The sequence below is a fragment of the Balaenoptera musculus genome, chromosome 9 (assembly GCF_009873245.2).
Source record: "Balaenoptera musculus isolate JJ_BM4_2016_0621 chromosome 9, mBalMus1.pri.v3, whole genome shotgun sequence".
In the NCBI taxonomy this organism is placed as follows: domain Eukaryota; kingdom Metazoa; phylum Chordata; class Mammalia; order Artiodactyla; family Balaenopteridae; genus Balaenoptera; species Balaenoptera musculus.
Genome location: NC_045793.1, coordinates 22,954,086 through 22,978,892, shown reverse-complemented (window position 1 = coordinate 22,978,892; position 24,807 = coordinate 22,954,086). Strand labels below are relative to the sequence as shown.

Here is a 24,807-nt window from a genome sequence, read left to right as displayed (position 1 = left end):
GATGTGCGCGGGCTTCTCCTTGTGGTGGCTTCTCTTGTTGCGGAGCACGGGATCTAGGTGCGTGGGCTTTTAGTAGTTGTGGCTCATGGGCTCAGTAGTTGTGGCTCACAGGCTTAGTTGCTGCGCGACGTGTGGGATCTTCCTGGACCAGGGATCAAACATGTGTCCCCTGCATTGGCAGGAGGATTCTTATCCGCTGTGCCCCCAGGGAAGTCCAAGTTTTATAAGTTTTAAAAAAAACAAACAAGAAGTTCTAAAATAGGTAAGAAATTCAAGTCATTTGGTCTCGAAAAGAATAAAATAGAACTTCCAAGAAATGAAAAAGGAATACCATACTGTGTTGACTATAAAATAAGATTGATCCTAAGATGAGCCATAATTTTATGTGTCGTCAAAAACACTGACAATTATCATTCAAGATGCCACCGATTATAAGATGCTCCTGGATTTCAGGGGTGTTAAAATCTGGAAAAAAGTTGTTTTAGAATCGATGAACTGTGTAAGTTGAAAGTTAAAATTTAGGAGATTGATTAAATTACAGATTAAACTCAGCTGATGAGAGAATCAGTTAACTGGGCTAAAGAAACAATATTCAATACGAATAAATTATCCAGATTGTAGCCCAGAGATAAAATGAAATAGAAATATAACAGAATGACTAAGAGTCTTGGAGGATAGAATGAGAGCACCTAACATACACCATATCAAAATTCCAGAAGATAATAAAGAGATTGGAAAAAAGCCAACGTTAAAAAGTATAATGGGGGCTTCCCTGGTGGCACAGTGGTTAAGAATCCACCTGCCAATGCAAGGGACATGGGTTCAAGCCCTGGTCCGGGAAGATCCCACATGCCATGGAGCAGCTAAGCCCTTGTGCCACAACTACTGAGCCTGCACTCTAGAGCCCATGAGTCACAACTACTGAGCCCGCATGCCACAACTACTGAAGCCTGTGCACCTAGAGCCCAGGCTCCGCAACAAGAGAAGCCACCGCAAGGAGAAGCCCGTGCACGGCAATGAAAAGTAGCTGCCGCTCGCCACAACTGGAGAAAGCCTGTGCACAGCAACAAAGACCCAACGCAGCCAAAAAAAAAGTATAATGACTGAGAAATTTGTGAAAATAGTGGAGAGAGAGCTATCCCCAGGTACAGTAATCCAATCTCAAGCAGGATAAACCAAAAGAAATTTATACTTAGACACATTATACATGTGTCTAAATGATTACCTTTTAACAGCAAAAGTGATAATGTTTTCGATGTGCTGAGAGATAAACAATAATCAACCTAGAATTTATAACCAGTGAGACTCTTTCAAGAATGAAAGCAAATAGGGACTTCCCTGGTGGTCCAGTGGTTAAGACTCCGTGCTCCCAATGCAGGGGGCCCAGGTTCGATCCCTGGTCAGGGAACTAGATCCCTCATGCTGCAACTAAAAAAAAAGGAAGATCCTGCATGCTGCAACTAAGACCTGGCACAGCCAAATAAATAAATAAATATTTTTAAAAAAAAGAAGCAAATAAAGAATTTTCAAACAAATAAAAACAGAGAGCTTCACTAAAGAAAGAATTTAAATATATACTTCAAGCAGGAGGAAAATGATCCTAGATACAAGGTATATTCTTTGAGGAGGAAGATCAAGAACTCTAGGGTTGAGAGACCTCTATCTACTCTTCAGGGGACATGTTTGCTTACCTCTCAGGTAAGTTTGCTTTTACTTCTTTTACTCCTTTATGGGATCTGTAGATTCTCACTTTCATGCCAGCCCAGTGAGGTGTTAAGAAAAGTTGTTATTAAAAATATTTTATCTAGCATTTTAGTTATTTCATTTGGGCAGGATTGCCCACTCACCTGCAGGAGATTAAAGTCCTTCTAACAACTTCTTTAGGTTAACTCTCCCTGCCTCTTCAGTCTACATGGAGTCCATGTTACCCATCCTCCTGGCATGTTGTACCTTCCCCTTGGAGCACATACATCAGCTATATTTTCACACTTATTTGTATGCTCTTTAACTTAATTGTCTACTTACCCCATTAGAAATCTAAGGGCTATGTCTGTATCGCTCTGTTTTTTTCCCACACCTTAGCAAGTGCTTGGCCCATAGTAGGTATTCAGTAAATATTTATTGAGTAAATAATGTCTACTTAATTAGTTATTTTAATGTCTAAAAATAAAATTAATTAATGAGTAATTAATTTTGAGTGAGAAGCCAATATTAGGTATTAGATCAAACACAGCTGTGTGTCTCTGCTTCAGATCCAGCCTTGGAGACAGGGCTGGTGAATTCCCATAGAACTATGCTGTCTAATACGGCAGTCATTAGCCACATGTGGCCATTTAAATTATTAAAATTAATTAAAATTAATTAAAATTTAAAATTCCTCACTCACACTAGCCACTGGTGGCTATCCTATTGGATACTGTAGACATAGAACATTTCCATTATCACAGGAAGTTCTACTGGAAGTGCTGCCTTAGAATTCTCAAGAATTCTTAACTGCTCCTCTGTCTCTCTTTTGCTCTTGCTCTCAGTGTTTCTTTCTCTCTCTCCCCACCCCTAAACCAAGTGCAGGGATTGTCTTATTATTAGTGACTTATAATGGTGCTTTTGAACAAGAAGGTGCTGGGTACTTTGGGTGACTAGCACCATCTCACTTTTCTTTCTTTTAAATTCCTGAGCTATTGTTTACTAATACATTCTTTTATTCCTATTTCTAACTGAAGCTGAATGTTACTTGGGTAGAAAGCCTAATTGCTTTCTTTTCTAGGTCCTTAAACCCTTTGCTAATGGTTCAGTCTGAGAGTTCCCAAAGCCAGGGTTCTAGGAGAGTTTGGCATGTCTGAACAGCTGAACTACGAGATAATGGAGTAGGTCCAGCGGGGTGTGGGAGCAGGGCATTCTCTCAATAAAAGAGCTCCCCTCTCTGTACACATGGCCAGTTAATTGGCCATTCTGGGAAAGCATGGATGGGGAGGGGGGGCTTCTGAGAATCGCCAGTGACAGTTAAGTGGCCTTTTGTTGATGTCCTCTGCTGAACAACTTTGTTGGATTTAGTCTCTGCCTCTCCTCCACCTCCTGCAGATTTTCTGTTAGATTCATCATTTACCATTCAGGCATCATCTTTCACTTTCTCCTTCTAATATGACTGCTTTGTGTGCTGGCCTCTGCTTTATTCCTACTGTTCCCACACTGTAAAGGGGGCTGTGTGGGGCTTCAGCAGCACTGAGAAATTGACTCTGCTCTCTGTTGAGAACTATAATAATGACTGCAGTGACCTTCATGTATAGCAGAAAATGCACTACCTATCCTGGCATAATGGTGACCACCTGAAGATAGAGAAAAGGGACTCTTCACTGAATTCCTTCTCATAGAATAGACATTTCCTTTGTTCCCCTTTCTATTTTCTTCTCTCCACTGCAACTGGAGTCCTGAGCTAAGATGCAGCTGTGACTAAGAGCTAAATGCTTTGAGATAATGACATTATATTTTGCAGGCTTTGCCAAGCCAATTCACCCAAGTTGTCTCATCTAATACCCCCCAAAAATCCTGTGAAGTAGGGAGGAGAGATTTTATTAACCCCATTTGACTGATGAGTAAATTGAGACTTAGAGAGATGAGGTCAATTGCCCCAGACCTTTTAGACAGGAAGTGAGCACCCAGCTCTGTGTCTAAACACGGCATTGTTTCAATGGTGTCCACATCCTTATGTGCAAGGAGGATACGTGTGAGTGGATGGGGAGGGAGAAGGAGCACAGAGAAAAGAGTAGGAAGAGGGAGGAAAGGAGTGGTTTCCTTGGGCCTCTGGCTTCTCTCATCTTTCTCTGGAGATGGAGGATTCGATGTTCACGAGAGGCTGGCCCAGCAAACCTCTGGGGAGGAAAACAGCTAAAGGCCTTGTCTTCCTCTTTCCCTCCCCTCCTCCCCTTCTCAGGAGAAGACTCACCTAGAAGTGGGGAGGGGCGCCCCAGCTCTCCAAGACCTGGCGTGTGGGAATCCCACGCACGGTCTCCCCAGAGAGAGCCTAACGCACATTCTCGGGTCTGGCCTGTCAGCCTTTAGGTGCTCTGCTGTCCTGAGGCCTGACCATGCCCGTGCACGAGGAGAACCCCTGAAGTTCTCCTGGAGGAAGAAGCATGCAGGGCTTCCCCGGAGGAAGTGCGGGCCGAGCGCTGTCCCCTGTGGACAGGCAGACGCTTCTGGTCTGCAGCTTTATCCTGGCAGCAGCTTTGGGCCAAATGAATTTCACAGGGTGAGTGGCTGCTCCTTAGTGGGAGGGAGGATTGCTGGGAGCCAGGTGACCGGGTGGCCCAGCGGGACCTGATCAAGGTGAAGGGATTCAGGATTTCAGTCCCCATCCTGAACCCGCTTCCAACTCCGTCACCTCTCAGTTTCATGTGCGAGGGCAGGACGCGCAGCTGTATTATTGTCCCTCCCCCAACCTAGAGTTCTTAGTCTGGGCTCCAAGGGTAAGCTTTCAGGGCTCCAAGAATCCCCTGAAATCATATGTAAAATTTTTTGTGTATCTACTTTTTTTCTGGAGGAAGTGTTTGTAACTTTTCTCCGATTCTTAAAAGAGTTATAACCCCCCAAAGACTATGTACTCCTAACGTATGGGTGTGGTATTGTCTTCCTTTGAGTAAAAATAAGTATGAGTATTATACACCCTCTACAGACATGATTTCTCAGCTTCCCAAAGATCCCGCAAGGTAACCCCTCCATAGTATCTCCATAGTAGAGAAGAGGAGACACAAGCTTAGAGAGGGGGTTCATCATCCAGGGTATCAGAGCCGGTCAGGGAGGGAGCCATCGCTATCCCAGGCTCAGACCCCAGAGGTCACACTGCAGGCTGCTCAGTTATATGACCTCCCCACCCCTCCAGAGGGACAGGAAGGAGCTCAGCTTCCCCCTCTGAGGTGGTTTGAGATTGATCTCTTCCATGTCCTGCGGCTCTTGGGAGAAGGCAGGAGAGGGCACGGGGTTGGGGCAGACATGGCCTTGGGCCCTTGTATGAAGAGCACATGGGGCCACCATTGGTGCCCCCGACTCCCTGTATCTATTCCTTTCTGTCCTTTATTCCTTTTGTTCCCCCTCCCTCCTCCATCCCCCACATTCCTTTCCCATCCTGTTTCCCCTGTCTTAGCATTGGGCTCATCAGCGGCACTGACAGGCTTTTTTTTATTTAGTCCCCTGGGTGGTCTGTCCTTGGGGCTGGAGAGTCCACTGGTCCCAGGCTAAAGGGCTTCCGTGCTTCCCAGGGCTACAAGTCCTTCTGCTCAGGGGTCCTCTAGCCTCCCAGCTGTCCTGCCAGGTCCCCGCAGCCTGGCCTCTTTTCCACTCTGCCTCTTCCAAGCAGCACAGTCTTCCAGGAATCCCTCTGAGCAGCTCCCTCCACCCTCTCTGTGTCTTTCCAGTGACCAGGTTCTTCGAGTCCTGGCTAAAAATGAGAAGCAGCTTTCACTTCTCAGGGATCTGGAGGGCCTGAAGTCCCAGAAGGTGAGGACTCCACAGGGCTTGGGGACGAGTTCTCTCCTCCCTCACAACGGCCTGCACCTTTGGCTCCATGTCCTGCTTCCCCCACCCCAAACCTGCCCTCTGGGTGTATCTGCCAAAGATCACAGCACTGTGGAAAAATCAAATGTGGCTCCTCTTCAGAAGAGGTTGGGAACACTCACCTGGAAGGTTGGGTGGCCCTTCTTGGCTTTCCCCTCTGTCCTGTAGGGGGGCTGCTCTGAAAATGGCTGGAATGTCCTGAAGCCACATGAGAGGTACATGTATCTCTGGGTGGTATGCCATGCAGCATGCAGACTGGACACATCTGTTTCCCAATTGGAATGGCTTAGCTTGGCAAACCTGTGTTTTATTTGGGTTCGTCCCTGTCAGCCTGAGCATTGGTTTCTGAGAACATTTGTCCTCAGCAAGTATTCCACAAAGCAAAACATTTTCTTCAATGATAGAAGGGTTTTGTTTGAGGGCTGTTGAAACAACCTGATATTTCTGGATGTGGCCCAAAGCCCACGTTCCTATTTGTTTGAGTGCCCTTATCAACCAGGACTCAGAAAACTTTATAATAATTCTCTCCATTTTATAAACTGAAAAATAGACATGGCAGTCGGATGGCACAGGGGTCCAGATCAGGCCTCTCGTACCCCTTCGGGGCTTAGGGGCAGTGCCGTCTCCCTCTCCTCACCAGGATTCTTGTCCGTGCTAATGTCCCAGGTGATGGGCCGTCTCACCTTTAGAGATTATTTTGGGCTCTTTGGATCCAGGCGAAATTACATTGTGTGAGTGAGGCTGGGAGATGAGGTGCTTAGCATCAGGGAAGGAAATGCAGTGACTTAGGGATTTTGTTTGTCCCTGTCTTGCTGCTCGGCCTTAGGGGTTTCATTTTGGAACTGGGGCCCTTTCAACTGTACAAGAGAAGAACATCTGGCCCTCCAGGGTGCCTACAGGATTGTGTGATAAACATGCCCGTTTTTCTCTCCTTTGTGATCAAGGTGGACTTCTGGCGTGGCCCAGCCAGGCCCAGCCTTCCTGTGGATATGAGGGTTCCTTTCTCTGCACTGAAGGACATCAAAGCTTACCTGGAGTCTCATGGCCTTGCTTACAGCATCATGATAAAGGACATCCAGGTGAGGTCCTGCCCCAGCGCTGCGGCTGGGGGTCTCACCTTCATATCCTGTTTTGGTTTGGGCCCAACATGGAGAAAGAACATCCAGGGCTAAAATGGATGTTTTCTTTCTGGAGTTTCATCTGCATTTTTGTGAACCTACCATGGAAGGAATGAAACCTCACACTTCTCAAGGAAAATTTAAATCTAAGACAGAGTTCATAAGTCATAGTATGGTAATGGCAGGGTAGCTTGTGGAGTCCTCTTTTATTTTTAATTAAAATTTAAAAAAATTTTTTTATACAATTTTAAAGGTTACTTTCCATTTACAGTTATAACAAAATATTGGCTCTATTCCTTGTGTTGTACAATACATCCTTGAGCCTGTCTTACACCCAATAGTTTGTACCTCCCACTCCCCAACCCCTATATTGCCCCTCCTCCCCCCACTGTTAACCACTAGTTTGTTCTCTATACCTGTGAGTCTGCTTCTCTTGTTATATTCACTAGTTTGTTGTGTTTTTAAGATTACTTGTGGTGTCTTCTTATGGAGGAATTTGTAGTTCATGGCAAAGGAGGAGACGGGGGAGAAGGGAGACAGGAGGAAATAGCTCAGGTCTTTTCTGGGCACCGTGGGGAGGGAGGCAGCTCTTCTGATGGCTCCTTTTGCTCTTCTGACTGCTCCCTCCTGTGTCTGTTGTGTCTCAGCCATTTGATAGCAGGGGATTCCTTCACTCCAGAGAGGCAGGAAGAGGTGAGAGAAGCCGAGTGTGAGCCCTGCTGCGGTTTCCTTCCCGCCACCTCCACTGCAGGGCTCTCAGTACTGGGCGCCTCTCCCAGGCAGGATTCTGCCAGAGGAACAGCTTTGGGAGAAGCAGCTGCAGGCCTGCCCTTGGGGAGGGCGAAGGGAGACTTCATCCCAGGCACCCCATTCTCCCCACCCTCACTTGTTGCTGCACCTTACAGCGTCTTTTCTGAATGTCGTGAAATTCTATTTTAATTGTTCTGTCTGCAAGGATATCCCAAGGAGTCTCTTTCCTAAAACGATTCTTTCGGGCATCACTGGGTTAGACCTCTCTGGCTGCACCCCTCCGCAGATGCTGTCGTGTACCTGTAGATTTGTATCCATGTAGATTCCTGCCCCGCCACACTGTGCTGCAGCTAATCTCCTCTGAGGGCTCTGCGTGTGGGAATACACAGTCCCCAGAGCGCACACACTTGACACCACATGCCATTAGGTGCATTCCTTCCCATGTAAGCACGGGGCTGGGGCGCTGCGGTCCATTCAAAGACCTTTCTTCCTCCTCAGGCACATCTGTTTCCCGCTCAACATTTCCCTAATTAAATCCCCCACAAACAAAAATGGGGAAACTCCCACAGACAAGAGAGGCTACCACATCAAAAGACTTAGTGCCCAATTCTCATTTTTCCCCCTTGCCTGCATTTTGAAGTTTGCATTTCCCTGCTTCTGCCCTGCCCTGGAGACCCTGCAGCATTTGGCAAACAGATATGAAGAGGTCTCTGAAAATTTTCTGTTGATTTCTGCATATCAGGAATGGGCCCAGAGGCACCTGTGAGTCTGCCCCCCTTCACCGGCTCCTCTGGAACTGTCCTCTCCTGTCATCCCCAGCCCTGGATTCCCTTTGCCGGCGGGAACGGGGAGCTTTTCACGCCCTCTCAGTAAAATGCCCTCAACTCGGGGCCTTAACCCAGTCTGGCAGGATTTTCACCAACACCTTGCTCTGTCTGCAACGCATCAAGCTCTGATTGTTATACTTGAGATCACATTTTGGCTCCCAGGGAGCTGGGGCTGGGAGGAGGCTGCTGTGTGGAGTTTATGTGTGGTGGTGATGGGGGAAGGTGTCGAGGAGGAGGGAAGCTCAGAGGTGCTAACAGGAGGGAAGGGCTTTGCACCACTCAGGTTGTTGGCCTCCAGTCTCATGTTTTAGTTATCGACGCACAGACCTGATTGCTTTCTGTCTTCTGGATCGCCTCACCCCAGTGTCTGGCATAGCGTCTCCTGCATGGTGGGCCCTCAGCCACTGTGTGCTGAATGAATCACTCTATTGGCAGGTTCAGGAGGAGCATGCCCGGAGAGAGACCTGACTAATACGCTGGTCTGTGTCTCCAGAGCCCCCTCCCCTGAGCCCCTCAAGGTGCAGAATCATTTGCCTTATCTATCTTTATATCCCAGCGCCTACCAGAGGGCCTGCCACTTAGGCGGGGGGCTTAGTAAATGTCAGTTGACTTAATAGACGTGAGAAGGAGAGGGAAGAGGAGAGAGTATGCTTGCTTGTTAGTGCCAGGCTGAGAGAAAGTGTGAAAAAACTTGGTGCCAGCTTTTACTTTGGCCAGAGGCGCTGGAGACTTTTGAGGAAGGGAGGTGCCCCCCTGCCACTCCTGCCTTGTGATCAGAGGGATGCTTGAGATGAGCTTATTCATTCCACCCACAGATACAGAGACACCTACTGTGTGCTGGGTATTGGGCAAGGCACTGGAAAAACAAAGATAAAAAAATGTAGTCACTGGATCTAGGGGCGCTTGAGTGCTGTGGGGATGGGGGAGTTGAGGGGAGTAAATCAGTGATGACAATGGAGTGGATGATGCGCTGATGGAGTGGAGCAGGTTGCTATGGGAGCGAGTATAAGAGGCACTGCACGTCACTCTGAGGCTCCGAGAAGGCGGTAATTACGGTGTGGCTGAAGAGCAGCAGAGGGGGGGCCGGGGAGGGGAAAGGGCCTGTGATTGGCACTGAGGCCAGACCAGAGCACAAAGGGCATCCTCCACCAGGTGAACAAGTCAAGATAAAATCCCGAAAACCATGGGGGAGCCATCGGAGGGCTCTGACATGATCAGATTTGCATTTTAAGAAAAATCTCTCTGACAGTGACAATGTTGACAATGTTGAGTTGGGGACAGGAACAGGGAGAGACTGACAGACAGGAGGGTGGTGCGGAAATTGCAGTGCAGTGGGCCAGGGAAGAAATTATCTGATTCCGAGTGCGCTGTATTTGCATTTAATTTTTCTTCACCTCCTCATTCTTTTCAGCCCTTTGGTTTTTTTTTTTTTTCCCCTGGGATGAATCACCATGGCAAAGCTTCACTTGAGCAATCAGCTCTGTGGATTTTAATGGCTTTTTTCTGATTACAAAATTAATAAATATTCATGGTAGATAATTTGGAAAATAGGGGAAAGCACAAAGGAGAAAACAAAAATCACCCATGCTCCGAGCACGCTCTAGAGCAAAATACAATTTAGTGTAAATAAAACTTCGCCAATTTTCCCCTCTCTCCTGGATCATTCCCATTAGCATACAAATATAGAGTTATTTCTCTCATCTTAAAAAGGTCCTCTCTTGATCCTTTCCCCCACCTCCAGCTATCACCCCATTTCTCCTCTTCCTCATAGAGCAAAACTCCTGGAAATATTGACTGTACTTACCATCTCCATCCCTCTCCTCGGGTGGACTGTCCACCCCTTGCTTCACCTCAACTGCCCTTGACAATGTCACACACAGCTCCTAGGTCCAACTCAGCAGTCAGCTCTGAGTGTACAGTGTCCTGTTCTTTCATCTTTCAGCCTGACTGGTCACTCTCTCCTCTCTGGAACACGTCTCTCCTTGTGACTTCCATGACACTACACTCTCCTGGGTTGTCCCATCTTACTGGCTGCTCCTTTGCATGTTGTTTCCCTGGTTCCCAGCTCTGTCCTTCGACCTCTCCTCTATCCCCTCATCCAGGATCATGGCATTGAATACCTTCAACCTCCTGAATACTCCCATATTTATAGCTCCAGCCAGACTTATATATCTGACCTGAACTCCAGACTGACGTATCTGACCATCTACTTGGCATTTCCACCTAGGTGTCTAATGGGCATAGCAAACTTCACAGGTACAAACCTAGCTCCCCTGGCCACTCCCTGGCCTGCTCCTCCATAGCCTTCCCCAACTCAGGAAGTGGCAGTGCCATCCTCCCGTCACTCAGACAAGAAACCTGGAGCCATCCTTGACTCTTTTCTCACATCCCACAGACAGTCCATTAGCAAATCCTATCAGCTCTCCCTTCAAAATATATCTTACCACATCCTATTCTATCACCACGGGTCGACACCCCGTCAGCCTTCACCTGGATTATTCTGGTAGTTTCCTAACTGTTCTCCCTGATTCCACCCTTGCCTCCTTATTGCCTAGCCTCAAAACAGCAGAGGTGACCTTTAAAAATATGCAAGTCCTATAATGTCACTCATCTGCTTAAAACCCTCGGTGTCTCCCCACCTCATTCAGAGTAAAACCCAAAGTCCTTAAGACTGCTGTAAGGCTCTACACGATCCAAGCCCCACCCCACGTCACTGTCCAGTCTCCCCTTGCTCACTCTGCTCCAGGCACTGGAACCTGCTTGATGTTCCTCCAGCTTGCCTGACCTATTCCTGCTTCAGTGCCCTTGACTAGGATCATACTTCAGGGCCTTTGCACTTGCTGGTCCTTGTAGCTGGAATGCTGCTTCTACAGATATCAGCATGGCTTATTCCCGCACTACTTTCAAAACTTGATTCACGTATCAACTTTTCACCCTATTTTGAGCTGTACCTTTCTCTTCCCACGCTCCCCCAGTTCCCGCCCTCACTTTTCTCCTTGGCACGTACAGCCTTCTAATATCCTATATGATTTACTTATTTGTCTTGTTTATTGTCTGTCTCCCCTATCAGACTGTAAGCTCCATGAGGGCAGGCAATTTTGTTTTGTTGGCTGCCATATCTTTAGTGCCCAGTGTGTGCTTCACAAACACTGGTCTGCTGAGTAGAAGAGATTAAAAAGTGGGAAAGGTGTTGGCTGGGGTGGGGGTGGGTGGCAGCTCTAAAGAGGAGAGGAAGACAGGAATAGGCAAGGAAAGGAAGGAATCATGGGTAAGGCCCTGAGGGAGAGCCAGAGTCTGGCTGCACAGGGGTGGGGGGCTGAGGAGGGTTGGGGGTAGGGGTTGGGAGACAGGGACAGCAGAAGGACTAGGCCCCTCTGTTGGTCCCAGGGAGGGGCAGGGGCTGCCTGACTCACCCAAGTGACCACTAATGGGGGTCACCTGCTGTCCAAGTCCTGCAGACACCACTTCTCCCTGGAGGAACCCCGATTTCCTGGTCATGCCCTGTAATGATTATTCCACCACAGAGTCCTGGAGTCACCCAAGAGTTACTGTTGTTGTCCTGTCATTGTCATCGTCATCATAGCTGGCATTTACTACATGCTAGGCAATGTTCTAAGCATTTTACATGTATTCACCCTTCTAATCCTCACAAGAACACTTCAAGTATGTGTGAAAGTACATGGTAACATGACCCCCATTTTATGAAGGTGCAGAGAATTTCCTAATTTAGGAGACTGAGGCACAGAGAGCTTAGTAATTTGCCCAAGTTAGTGACAACATCAGGATTTAATCTGAGACAGCCTGGCTCCAGGCCCTGGACTCTTTACTCTTGTGCCGTCTGCCTTCTCAAGCGGTGTCATTGTTGTTCGTATGGCGTTTTAGCTTTGCCTTTTGGGCAGGGAAGCCCCGGTTCGGTCTTGAACTCTGAGGGGTCCACTCTGACAGCCCCAGATCTGTACCCCCTCCCCCCATCCAAACGTAGGCATGGCGTGTAACTGCCACCAGCCATGCAGCTGCCACTGCAAACGTCAGGCCTGGAAGAGGAGGCCAGGGATGCATGAGGAGAGGTGACGGCCCTCCTCACAGAGCGGGCATTAGAGCCCAGCTCCTGCCCGCCACCACTGTTTCTGGGAACTTCGTCCATTTTACGTCTGTGGTTGGAGTGAGCTGTGAATGCAGATTCCCCTCAGGCGTCTTCTTCACCTTTGGGGCCCACGGTCCCCCAGCCCCCCATCTTGGAGGTGCTGTTCGTAATGTCCCCATCCTTCCTTGCTCCTGTCATAAATTAATTTACACTGAGGTGTTACTATCCCTGTCAGCTTACGGCTTCCAGGGAGGCAAATGGCTTACTTCTGAGTCTTTTTTTTCTCTGAGAAGCCTGACAGGGCTGTAATTAGGCAAGCCTGTGGCAAGTCTGCATTCTTAGTTCTCCCATCCCCTTCCCTCAGCCCTGTGAAGGGAGCAAACATCTGCGTATTTTTCAGGCCAGGGTAGATTAATGTTCCTGGAATCGAGGGCCCAGCTGTGAGGGCTGAGCATTCCCAATTTGTAAGCGGGTGTCATATCCATTCACAAGGCTGTGAGCGTGTTTGGAAAGTTATTTGCAGTTTGGTGCCGACTTCCCATTTGCCTCCAAGCTGTCGTGTGCAACAAAGGACAGCCTTATGGGAACTCTCTTCCTGTGGGTGTCCCTGAGCTGTGGGGAAAGAACTGGGTCCTCCGGTCCTATCTTCCCAATTTTTCTTCCCTCTCCTCCACCTTCGCTCACCACCTCCATCCCTAGGAAGTTAGATGTATGGGCCCTTTAACTTTATGGCGCTGGGGCCCTGACTCCGGGTGCGTTGGCCTGACCTGCTCTCTGCTCTGCAGCTGCTCACCGCAGCTGGTCATGCCCGGCCCACAGTGAGGGACACACATTGGTCATGGAGGCTGCTGAGATTTCCGTTGATTTTCTGGGAAGAAGACAGATTTCCTTTGTTAGAGCTTCCCAGGCTGGTGCTTGTGCCAGTGAGGATCAGGGCTCCTCCAGCCATCTCTAACTAAACCAGCAATCCCAGCTTTGCCCAAGTGGGAACGTCCCCAGCCCAGCCAGTTCAGCTGGAGAGCATTGCAATTACAAATGCCTAGCGTGTAGTTGGTGCTCAAAAAGAAAATGAAATGAGCCCCAAACATTGGCTTCCACTCCCATTTAAAAATCTGTGAACTTGAGGATTGTGAGCAAGCTGACAGGGGCGGTGGGGTGAGTGTGTCATCTGGTAGTGGCCTCGGCTGCAGCGGGGCGGGGCGGGGTGTCTCTTCCAGCCCTGGGACTGAAGGCGCCATGGCTGCTGCTTTATTTTTAGCCATTTGGGTGTTTTGCCTTTGTTTTAGTATTATTTATTCATTTAGAAGATTTTACTTATTGAAGTAGTGTGAGCACGTTGCCAAATTGCAAAAATAGAGAAAAGGAAAAATTCCTTGAAATCATAATCTTTCTCTCCTAACAGGCATGTTAGCATTTTGGGGTTTTTTTTGGCATTTTACTGTGTTGTTTTCCTATGCTTGGGGTATTGCCTTTTCATTATTTAAAAGCACTTTTAAATTACAATAGTATGATGGACTTTTCACCTGTTGTTCATATTTTATACGTGTGCTTACTCTTTCTCTCTCTCTGTGTACACACACACACACACACACACACATATAGACATGTGTACGTGTGTGTGTGTGTGTGTGTGTGAGATTCTTATTAGCTTTTAGTTTTGATAGCTAGCTGGCCTTAAGGAACATAATGTTAGAAACTAGGATATCTGGGTTTCTATCTCATCTCTGCCCCTTGTTAGCTTTGCTATTAAGTCTCTTTACCTCTCTAATTTGCATTTTCTCTAAAACATGAATAGTTAATTCTTGCCCTGTCATCAGGTCATCTAACCAGATCAACCGAGGTATGAGTATACAAATGCTTGGTTAAACTAAAAGACTCTGGCCTGAAGCAAGGCATTATCAGGATTTACTTGTGACCCAGAGCTGCAAAGCAGTGACTCTGGGTGACGGCCTCTGCTTTCCCAGCACCGCTGTGGCAAAGGGGCCCAGGCACCTCCCATGCTGCACAGGCAGGGCTGAGTCTTGGGGTGCTTCGGTCCCTGGGTGTCAATGTAAGGGTATGAGCTTAGGGTGAAGGGCACCTGCCCACCTCACTGAGTCCCGAGCTGGGAAAAATGCCCCAGGATGATGTGGGAGGTCAGTTCAACCCAGGCACTGTACTGCCCTCTCTGTGGGAAGTACCACGTGAGGACTGTGTGCCAACTCCAAATTGCCACTCCAGGAAGGACATTGCTTTGGCTCACCTGTACTTGTGTTTAAGAGGCAGTTAAGATGGTGAGTGACAGACTGTTGGCACATTAATTATAATGATTTGGACTGGCTCTTCGAATGGCTTGGACATCGACTGTCTGGGCTACTTCCTGGGGCAGAGTGCGTGCTGTGGGTCAGGGGAGCCCTCTGCTCCCCCGGGGTCAGTGTACATAGCTCACCTTGGGCTTTGGCTCAACAGAGGGTTCACAGAGGACAAAAGCAATGTTGGCAGTGGCCCATGAGCATCTTTTCCAAGACACTTTTATATCTTTTATTACATTTTATCCTTTTGAGATGGGCAAGGCAAGTCCCAATTTTCACGCTGAGGAAACCAAGATCAAGGTTCCACAGCAAGTTAGTGGCAATGGCACACTTAGAACCAAGTTCTCCAGACTCCTTGTCCTGTGCTCATCTGGGAAACGGCGGCATGAATGCCAGCTTGCCAAGCGGAAAAATCACCCAGCAACCTGGCATCTCCTCCTTTTGCGCAGTTCACACTCACAGCGGCTCATTCTCCGATGTCGATGCTGTCTTTGTGCAGCCAGCTGAGGCAGGGCTCAGAAGAGACATGCCTGGCCCAGCCTCCTCTTCCCTTCCTAGGTGCTGCTGGACGAGGAGAGAGAAGCCATGGCGAAATCCCGCCGGCTGGAGCGCAGCACCAGTAGCTTCAGTTACTCCTCGTATCACACCCTGGAGGAGGTGGGTCTGCCGGGTCAGGCTCTGGACTCTGTTGTCCTCTTGAGCCCGCAGGGTCTCCAGCCTCAGGACTCTGGGGTCTACAGGAGACCATGAGCTGACGCTTGGGGAGTGCAGAGCACACACTGGGCCACAGGAGGTAGACAGCTCAAGGAGGTCCAAAAGCCAGGATTCAGACAGAGGGGACTGTGGCTCAACAGTGCAGTCCACAGCAGGCGTGGGACCGGAGTAATGGGTCTATGAGGTGGAACACTAGAGCAGGGATCCAGCACCGGCCAGAACAGAGCAGGTAGAGGCACCGTCCTATCTGACATTCTGGCTAGGGATCCAGGGGTCTTAACCTCTGCACGACCATTCCTGTGTTAAGTGACCCCAGCTGTGAGTGCTAGAGCACAGAGGGACAGGAAGCTAGGCATGTTAGAGAGCCATTTTGTAGAATTAAACAGAGTTCCTTCAGCTGGAGAAAATTTATGATTACAGTTACAGCCATCGAGGGCAGGCATGACTGATTGTGACTTGTTTATAAAGGTAGAATATGCAAGAAAAGCACAGAGACGCCCAGTCGAGAAAGAAACTCTAGGCATACATCCTACTTCCATGTAAAGGATGACATTATTGATATTGTCCATCTATTATTATCATTATCACTCTCCCCGTTTCACGAAGTCCGTTAATAGAGGATCCATTTTCTTTCATATATTTGTTAATTTAATTATATATTGGAAGAATAAGAGAATGAATTAGTATATTCCATTAGTATTTATTGATGTCAGAGATAAATAATCCTGCCTTCAAGAGGCTTAGAATCTAAAAGGGTCAGGATGACTAAAAACAACACTGCAAGGACTATGAGATCTGTCAAATGGATTGAAGGGGCCAATAAAATGGAAGCAAGAGAAACTTCCAACCAGAGAGAGCCTTGCAGTCTGACCCTGGGGACTGAGTAGGCTCAGCACATGCTGCTCTTCCAGGCAAGGCTTAGGAAGAGCCTGGGAATCCAGGCTAACCACAGCTCCTGCCTTAGACCCAAGGTAGTCTTTCATTTTTGTGATACGTTTAGATCCTCAAGGGAGGTGGGAAAGCATTAAAGAGGGTGGGATGGGGCAAGGAGAATACTCAGAGTGATCCTGGGGTTTGCCCCCTCCCTGCTTAACTGCCCATCTGAGAAACTTCATTCCTTTCAGATATATACCTGGATCGACAACTTTGTAACTGAGCATTCAGATATTGTCTCAAAAATTCAGATTGGCCACAGCTTTGAAAATCGGTCCATTCTTGTTCTGAAGGTAAAAGCTAGCAGTGTTAACCACTAGACTGTACAGTGAGTGCCTCTGGCGTAAGTTGAGTTCATATGGGGTTGTGGCTGGGTGGGAGTTTTAGGGAGAGAGATGTGTACACTCTTGTCCCGAGGTGACCCACAAGCTTTGGGATAGTGGTGTTCAGGGACCCACCCTTGTAGGTGTGGACAGGTGGTAGTGCAGTGACCTGGCACGTCTGGGTCAGGAATCTGGTAGGAGGGTTGCTAAGGAGATGGAACTGCAGAGTGGCAGTCATCACCTTGGACTTGGGATGTGAGTGTGAGTGAGTCAGCATTCTTCCTGTTACCTCAGTTGCTTCATCTGTTCAATGGGAAGAGCGGTACCCAGAGGCTTCATTTACAACAACTGAGGTCATCTGGCTCAGGCAGCCCCACAGATAGGCCTGAGTCTATGAGGACACCTTTCAGCCCTTCACAGGGGCCCCTGGAAACAGAGCTCGAGTAAAATTGGCAGCAGCAGCGCCCTTGGCCATGAAGGAGGCAGGATGGGTGAGAGTGTGGAGCCTACGGGAAAATGATTCTTTGTATGTGGCCTAAAGGGCACTCAGGAGCGTGGACCACGCAGGGCATTTGACATCCAGCTCTCAGAGAAGACAGGCACTGCAGTCCTCAACAATGCCCTGGGAGACTCTTCTGAAGGGTCAAGTGGTCTCATCTAGCTCGGGACTTGACTTCGCCTGTGCCTGCTTTGATTTCCCTTAAGGGCTGTCTGTGTTCCCTCTTTAATGTTGTCTAAGACCTTGCTACTCAGTGTGGTCCTTGGACCAGCAGCAGCAGCATTTCTGGGAGCTTGTTAGAAACTCCCAGCCTCACACCCCTTTCCAGATCTACTGAATCAGAATCTGCATTTTACTAAGCTCCCCGGAGGATTCATGTGCCCTTGAAAGTTTGAGAAGCACTATTCTAAAATACTTTCAAACCTGGGAAATTCTGTGCCTCTGGCTGGATCACTTTGCTCTCCAAGAGCATCACTGTGTCTCCAGGGCACCCCCACACGTGTGCACTTTCTATGGGCTCATGCACAGTTACCTCCACCTACAGCCCCCCTCTCAGGAACACGGGGCCGCTCCAGGCAGTGAGGATACATCTGGGGCCTCCTTCCAGGCAGTCTAGGGACAGCCCTATAGCTGTTTTGGTTCAAACTTGTATGGGGCCTGGTGCTTTTCCCCAGTTCAGCACTGGAGGTTCTCAGCGCCCAGCCATCTGGATCGACACTGGAATCCACTCCCGGGAGTGGATCACCCATGCCACCGGCATCTGGACTGCCAGGAAGGTCAGCACGGACCATGGGGGCTGGGCTGGGGGGTGGGGGCTGCTCAACTATTTAAGGGCACCTCCGGTTGAAAACTTATTCATGGTTCTCCTAACCCGGGGCTGTCTACGCTCCTGCCCTATGGAACAGCTGCCATGTGCTCTGGCCTTTTGCAGCACAGAGTCCCCAGCTGTCCTCTGCCTTCTAGTTGTTTAAAATCCCAGCCTTTGGTTCTGCACAAGGCTGAACCTGATGACTGATGCCACCCCTGCCTGCAGCCACTGGCTGTACAGATGTCCTGCTCTGCTTCGGAGGAGAGCCCGGCAGGGCCTCCTGTCCCTCACCCTATCCCCACCCTGCCCTTTCTTGCAGATTGTCAATGAATATGGCAAAGCCCGCATCGTGACAGACGTACTGAACGCCATGGACATCTTCATGGAGATTGTCTCCAACCCTGATGGGTTTGCTTATACCCACAGCATGGTGAGAGTACCTGAGAGGGAGGGGGTCAAGGATCAGGGGTCAGCTGTGGGGGAATGAAGGAAAGGTCACTGTGGCTTTGGGATGCTTGGCTGAGTTTCCCTAGGGGCAGGCCCCTCGGGGGCTCCTTGCAGAGTCTCACTGAGGCAGGCGGGCTGCTCAGGTGCTGTAGCTGCAGCTCTTGCCCTTCATTCAGCCTCCCTCTTGCTGCCCAGGGAAGGCCACTGTTGATTGGCTGTGCTTGGGCCTCTCTCCATACCCATGTTTAACCTCATAATACCCCAGGTTTAACCACAAAGCATCTGATCTGCAGCCTTGGCCCAGCCCCATGCCAGCCCCATCCAGCCCTAGAGATTCCTTCCTTTTGCCCCTCCCTGGCCTGCCGGACCCCCCTTCCTAGACCAGGATGTCAGAGGCTCCCACCCAGGAATGGGCCCAGTGAATGAGGTCACCTGCCCTGCGCTTTTTCAGAACCGCTTGTGGCGGAAGAACAAGTCCAGCAGACCCGGAATCTTCTGCATTGGTGTGGATCTTAACAGGAACTGGAAGTCAGGCTTTGGAGGTACTGCAGTCTGCTGCACCCGGGGGCAGGGCTAGAGAGGACTTGGTTCCTGGCACGTCTCCCACACAGTCAGATTATGTTGACTCATAACTGGGGAGGCAAAGCAGTTAGCTAATGCAAGTGAGTCATGGCCAGGGACAGGCAGGCACATGCCTAGGATTGGCCATGAGGTATGGGGAGAGGTTGCATATGTCTGTTAAATGTATACATATGCTAAGCCTTCATGGGAAACAGCTCCTTGCATGGGGACTAACTGCAAGGGTCAGATCCTAAATATGGCAGAGAAAGGCTTAAGGAGGTCCAAAGTAGTCTTGCTCATTGTTCAAAACCCAGAATTTGTGGCGCCCCACCCAAATATCTCTCGCCCTTCCTTGAATGGAGCATGCCACAAGAAAATGCCTCCAAATTCATTCCCTGAGACCTGTGACCCAAATTTTGCCCTCTGGGGAGGCCAGAACAAAGGTTCAAACATAGAATAAGCTAGTTCCTTATCATTAACACTGACTTGAGCCTGGCTTTTATTTTTGGCCCAATTACTTTGTGACCCTGGGCTGTTGGACTGTTGTTTACCTGCAGGGTTGTATGGTTCAAAGGAGGGGTAGGCAGCTTCCTCCTGAGTTCCCTTGGTGTTCTTCCTGATTATCTCCCTTGCCACGCGAGGGGCTTAGGGACTAGATGGGGAAAGTGAGGCTTCCAGAAAGCCCAGAGATGAGTATGTGGACCCTGGGAATGCAGCAATTTGATGGTTGGGGTGCTGGGTCTAACCAGGAAAGTCTCCAAAACAGAGGGGTTTATGGGTACAGCCCTCGGCCCCCAGACACTGCCCCCACACTATACTGGGGGATCAGGGTTTGGCTCCACAGGAGACAATGCCATGATGTTGGCTGCTCCTACCCCTTCGCCATGCTGTTGAAAAGCAGATCTGCAGATGGGAGGTCAAGCCAACGAGATAGAACATTCTAGATCTGGATGCCCATTGCTTTGAAAATCTGATTTGAGTCTGTTCTCACTGAAAAATAAGGAGAGCTCTGAAGCATCCAGAGCGAGGCCACCAGCCCACAGTGTAGGGGGTTGCCTGAGAGTCTGGGGCTGTGTTTTAGCTGCTTGTGTAAGGGAACACAGCCACATGAAATTAGGTGTTTCCACCTCCAAATAACCAGACATTTGCCCCCCAAGAGGGCATCCACGTGGGCCCCTCAGAACTGGCTGAAGGGAGTGCCCACGTACCCTGAGATAGACTGGCTAGAAGAAAGACAAATTACCTCTTAAAGAAAATAACTTTTGTGAGTTTCACCACAGGAAAAAAACATCATTTTATATATATATACACAATGTAAAAAAAAAAATGTGGGAAAAAAAGCCCAGAGGGGACAAAAAGCTCCCATAATCCCACTACCCAAAGATTACTGCTTTTAATAATTTACCATGTCCTTCCAGCGAGTTCCCCTTGCTACAAATTACATTTTTAGAGAAGGAAAAATAAATAGCTAATGAATCCATTAGCAGGTACTTGTGAAACAGGCAGGCTCAGAGGACGTTGACTGTGAAAGTCAGAGGCAGACAGCTAATTCCCATTTGGTCAGGGGAAGATTAGTTTATTCTGCTTAGCTCAAACCAGAACTAACGGCCTGAAGTGTTTCTCCATATTTGGGCAAAGCCACCTGGTCGTTGGCAGGGGAACCACTTTCCATGCGTGGGCTGCAAACGCAGACAAAGCTTGCAGCCTCCCTGCTCTGCTCATCTGTTGCTATTTGTCATTCATCAAGTGTAGCAGGTGCAGAGGCTCCCAGCAGACACAACAAACAGGGCCACTGTTAGCTGGGCCAGCTCCAGCCTGGGAGGCTGCTCCTAACCCCCTCGTTTCCTGCAGGCACATCCCCTTCTAACCAGGGTCAGTCCTCGCCCTAGGCAAGGACCCGAAGACCAAGAAGAGATGCGTTCCCAGGTGACAGAATAGCCTCTGGGCCTGCCTGTGGCCAGAAATAGCGAGTGTCTGGTTAGTGACTCAGGGGGGAAGATTTTGTTTATGGTTTTATTATTGCCTTAATTTAATTTCTGTGTAAAGAGTGATCTGTAGATCATCCCTCCCAGCGCACCGCCCTCACCTGCACCCTTGGGGAGGACCTGTTTGCTGCAGTACTAGAGCAGCATCTGAACTGGTGGGCAAGCCTCCCAGCTCTCTGGCCAACTCACTGCCCTGAGGGGTGCTCTGGCATCCTCAGGAGGCTTCAGAAGTTGGGGCAATCCCTGGCCTCTGACTGGGCTTCTGTGCAGTCATTTCAGGGAGGAGGAGTGAGAGCAGGACCCGGGATGCTCTTTCCAGTTGTGTTCCTAACCCACAGATCTTGACCAGCCCAGCCTAGCCCTCCATGACGTGGCCCTTGGGGAGGGGAGGAAAACAGAAGGGGAAGAAAAGAGATGGGGAGCAAAGAGTCTAGTAGGAGATGGGAACAAATTAAATTTGTGAACAAAATAGAAGCGCAGCTGCTCTTTGCCCTCTCTCCAACTTAGGTCCCCAAGAAGAATTTTCAAAGACTCTTTGCATCTGTGGTTCCCAGACCAGCCTTGGGCACCTGTGGTGATCTAGTCTCTCTTTTCCTCCAAGTTCATGCTGTTCTTGGGCCATGGCTATGGCAAAGCTTGAGCAGACAATAAGTCTGAGCACTCAACTGACCCAAGCCTTTCCCATGGCAGTGGAGGGTCAGCAGAGAAGGATCAGCTCAAAGGGGTTGCTGCTCATAGGGGAGGCCAGGTTGGAGACCGACTGGCAACTGCTGAGGCAGGCCTGCCTTTCTAATGGAACCACAGTGAGGACTTAACCAAAGGACAAGCCAAGGGAACTCCCTGCAGGGCCACAGAGCTGCTGAGTCATGGTGTGGCAACACTCCTCTGACGTACTAGACTAGGGTATGAAGCAGTAACAAATATCCCTCCAAATCTCAGTGGCTTAACACAATAAAAATTTATTTTTCATGCAAACAAAGTCCAATGTGGGTAGGTGACCCTCCTTGACAGCTCTCTTCCACTGGTGACAGAGGGATCCAGGACACTTCTCCATTTAGAGTTTTTTCCTTCAAGCACACAGACAGAAGAGAGTGTCGAGAAGTCGCACTTGCTCTTAGCCTCCAACTAGAAGTGACACATCATTACTGCTCACATTCTCATTGGTCAAAAGTAGTCACATGACCTCAACCAAACTGCAAAAGAGGCTAGGAAATGTAGAGGAATACAGTATATTTTGTGAGCACTAAGTGTCTTTCCCAAGCCTGGGAATTTGAACACTTTGGGTGCTTTGATTCTACTTCCAGGAAATGGTTCTAACAACAACCCCTGCTCAGAGACTTATCATGGGCCCTCCCCTCAGTCAGAGCCAGAAGTGGCTGCCATTGTGGACTTCATCATGTCCCACGGGAACATCAAGGCTCTGATCTCCATCCACAGCTACTCTCAGATGCTCATGTACCCCTATGGCCACTCTCTGGAGCCTGTTTCAAACCAGGAAGAGTTGGTGAGATTGGCTGCTTAGGGCTTGGGGGAGGCATCCAGCAGACTCCCAACAGGCCCCATGGTAGGGAGCGGGGGGTGGGGGGGACTTGTTCTCACATGTGATCAAGTTCAAAACTGGAGGTGCTGTGCTTCCTTCTCACAAGAGCCATCTACACATTCAGCTTCCAGGACTCTGAAGTCCCTGCTTCTCAGCAGCTGGTGAGGGTGTGGGAGTGTGGGGAAGGCCGGCATCTCACTCTCTGGATTTAATCTTGCAGTACAGTCTTGCCAAGGATGCAGTGCAGGCCCTGTATGAGGTTCATGGGATCGAGTACATTTACGGCAGCATCAGCACCACCCTCTGTGAGTGAGCCTTCCCCTGGCTGTTGCTGCTTCAGGCACCACATCCACCTGGGGTCGAGCAGGTGCAAGCTCTGCTGACTGGCAGGCCTGGTTGGCCACAGGGTTGTGCCATAGATCTAGCTGGGCTGGGCCAGAGCTGATTTCCACATTTGAATAGAAGGGTGAATGGTGGTACCCAGACACAGGCACCTGTTTCTTTGCAGCATTAATTAGTGCCTATCTCCCAATGCCTGGGTTACTGCAATGTTCCTTGAGGGTAAATATCCCAAGTCTGGTGGCCTCAAAAGCTTTCTTTTTGCCAGGGCAGAGATTGGGCTGGGTGAGCAGCGTATGGCCCAGGTTGAGGCCTGGGCCAGGAAGCTTGGTGTGGTCTGGAATGGGTGGGAATTTGGCCCCCAGGGCCCACTGTCCTCTCAGGATGCCTCTGTACCTTGTGACCACACCCTGTTCTTCCTTTTGGGAGCATTTCTTTGCCCTTTTGTATCCAGATGTGGCCAGTGGGATCACTGTCGACTGGGCCTATGACAGTGGCATCAAGTACTCCTTCACCTTCGAGCTCCGTGACACGGGGCACTATGGCTTCCTGCTGCCGGCCACCCAGATTATCCCCACAGCCCAGGAGACGTGGATGGCCATTTGGACCATCATGGAGCACACGCTTAATCACCCCTACTGACAATACTGCTGAGGGCAGAGCCAGAGGGTTTGTCTTCTTTCCCAAGGCCTGGGCTCCTCCTGAAACCCAAGTTATGGATCCCTTCCCCACCCCTGCCCTGACTCCTTAGGAAATAAAAACAAGTTTGAAGAGGCTTGGTGGCTTCTGGCACTGACTGCCACCCCTTTGGGCTCAGCATTGAGGAGGGGACAGGGGCCTTGGAAATGCCTCTTCACTCCTCAGGTATCCAGGCGGACAGGGGGACCAGCAGCCCTTCCCTTTTCTCCTCTTGAAATGTTCTCGGGGCCCAGAACAGATAACACACCCCCTGGAGCTACTAATATACACGCTGTCCCTTTGGTACTTACATTTTAAGATGAGCCTGGAGGGGACAGTGTTTGATCTGAAGGAGTGGATCTCCAGTGGTGGCGTTTCTGGCACCTTGAGCGAGGGGTGGGTACAGACAGGCAGCCTCCTCCTCTTCCTGCTTCATTTCCCATGCTGGGTAGGGAGTAGACGCACATTTCAGAGTCCTCCATTCAGAAGATCCCTCTCACCCTGTTAACGAAAGTGAACAAGTTACTGGTTTGTGACCTGCTCTTACTGGGCACCCTCACAGGCTCCCTTGGTCTTGGGAGCAGAGTCGCAGCCAGTCAGAGCCAGCACAGCAAAGCACCGCACATCCAGAGAGAAGTCCTCTTTTTCCTCCTCACGATAATCATCATGGTTGTCATGCACTGGGAAGTTAGTCTAGGCAAGGCCATTTACTTTATCTCAGGGAGAGATTCTGAGATACAAATGAGGTCTCTTCCCCCATCCTCAGGCTTCCTTGTACCTTTTGCCTTCCCCCATCACTGGGGAGCCGGGATAGTGGGTGGGTCTGTTTGCCCTGCCTTCAGGGGAAGGCAAGTACCCCCAATAACAAGAAGTCAACTGGAGAGCTGAATGGGCTTGTGTAAGTCTGAGGCAGGAAGCAAGACTTTCATTTGCAAAAGCCAGACTTTAGTAATTGTTGTTGCTAAAGGAAAGGATTGTGGATACCCATGAATTGGCCCCTGCAGGACACGTAGTGCAGGGCTTTACAGACAGGGAAGAAAGCGGGGGAAAATAGGAACAAGTCCCCCTTTCCACCCAACCTGTAGAAGAAGACAGAAGTTGGACCAGTTAACAGAAAGAGGGGATCAGTGGCAATCAAAACTCTGGGTATGGGCCATGTCCAATATGGCGCCTGAGCCTCAGCTTAACAGTGGCTGAGCAAGGGCTCTGGACAGGTGATTAGAGGCAGCCATATGGCTGGGTACACATCAGTAATGCAGCTGTTGAGAGCTCTTAGCAAAGAAATGAGAAGGTTGGCGGGTAAGATGGCTTAGGGTAGAGGCGAGAAGGCTTAGGGTAGAAGCAAGTAGGCTGAGCCGAGGGG

The 24,807-nt window shown here is 49.4% G+C and overlaps 1 protein-coding gene across 2 annotated transcripts; it reads left to right on the top strand.

Moving 5' to 3' along the window:
* The first annotated feature begins 4,130 nt into the window (after nucleotides 1–4,130).
* CPA5 (carboxypeptidase A5) lies at nucleotides 4,131–23,517 on the top strand. 2 transcript variants are annotated; one of them, XM_036863421.1, is made up of 11 exons: nucleotides 4,131–4,246; nucleotides 5,409–5,490; nucleotides 6,492–6,626; nucleotides 15,176–15,274; nucleotides 16,456–16,557; nucleotides 17,761–17,862; nucleotides 18,214–18,324; nucleotides 18,793–18,883; nucleotides 22,192–22,391; nucleotides 22,648–22,732; nucleotides 23,221–23,408. In XM_036863421.1, the coding sequence occupies exons 1-11, from the start codon at nucleotides 4,131–4,133 to the stop codon at nucleotides 23,406–23,408; spliced, it is 1,311 nt and encodes a 436-aa protein (XP_036719316.1). The 2 variants fall into 2 exon arrangements, with proteins under 2 accessions (XP_036719316.1, XP_036719315.1); XM_036863420.1 differs by lacking the exon at nucleotides 22,648–22,732 and having other exon boundaries at nucleotides 23,221–23,517.
* Nucleotides 23,518–24,807: the final 1,290 nt, after the last annotated feature.

Coding starts and splice junctions, on each gene's coding strand:
- CPA5 (XM_036863420.1), top strand. CDS start 4,131: ATGCAGGGCTTCCCCGGAGGAAGTGCGGGCCGAGCGCTGTCCCCTGTG. Junction 5,491..6,491: donor AGGGCCTGAAGTCCCAGAAG/GTGAGGACTCCA, acceptor TTTGTGATCAAG/GTGGACTTCTGGCGTGGCCC. Junction 6,627..15,175: donor TCATGATAAAGGACATCCAG/GTGAGGTCCTGC, acceptor TTCCCTTCCTAG/GTGCTGCTGGACGAGGAGAG.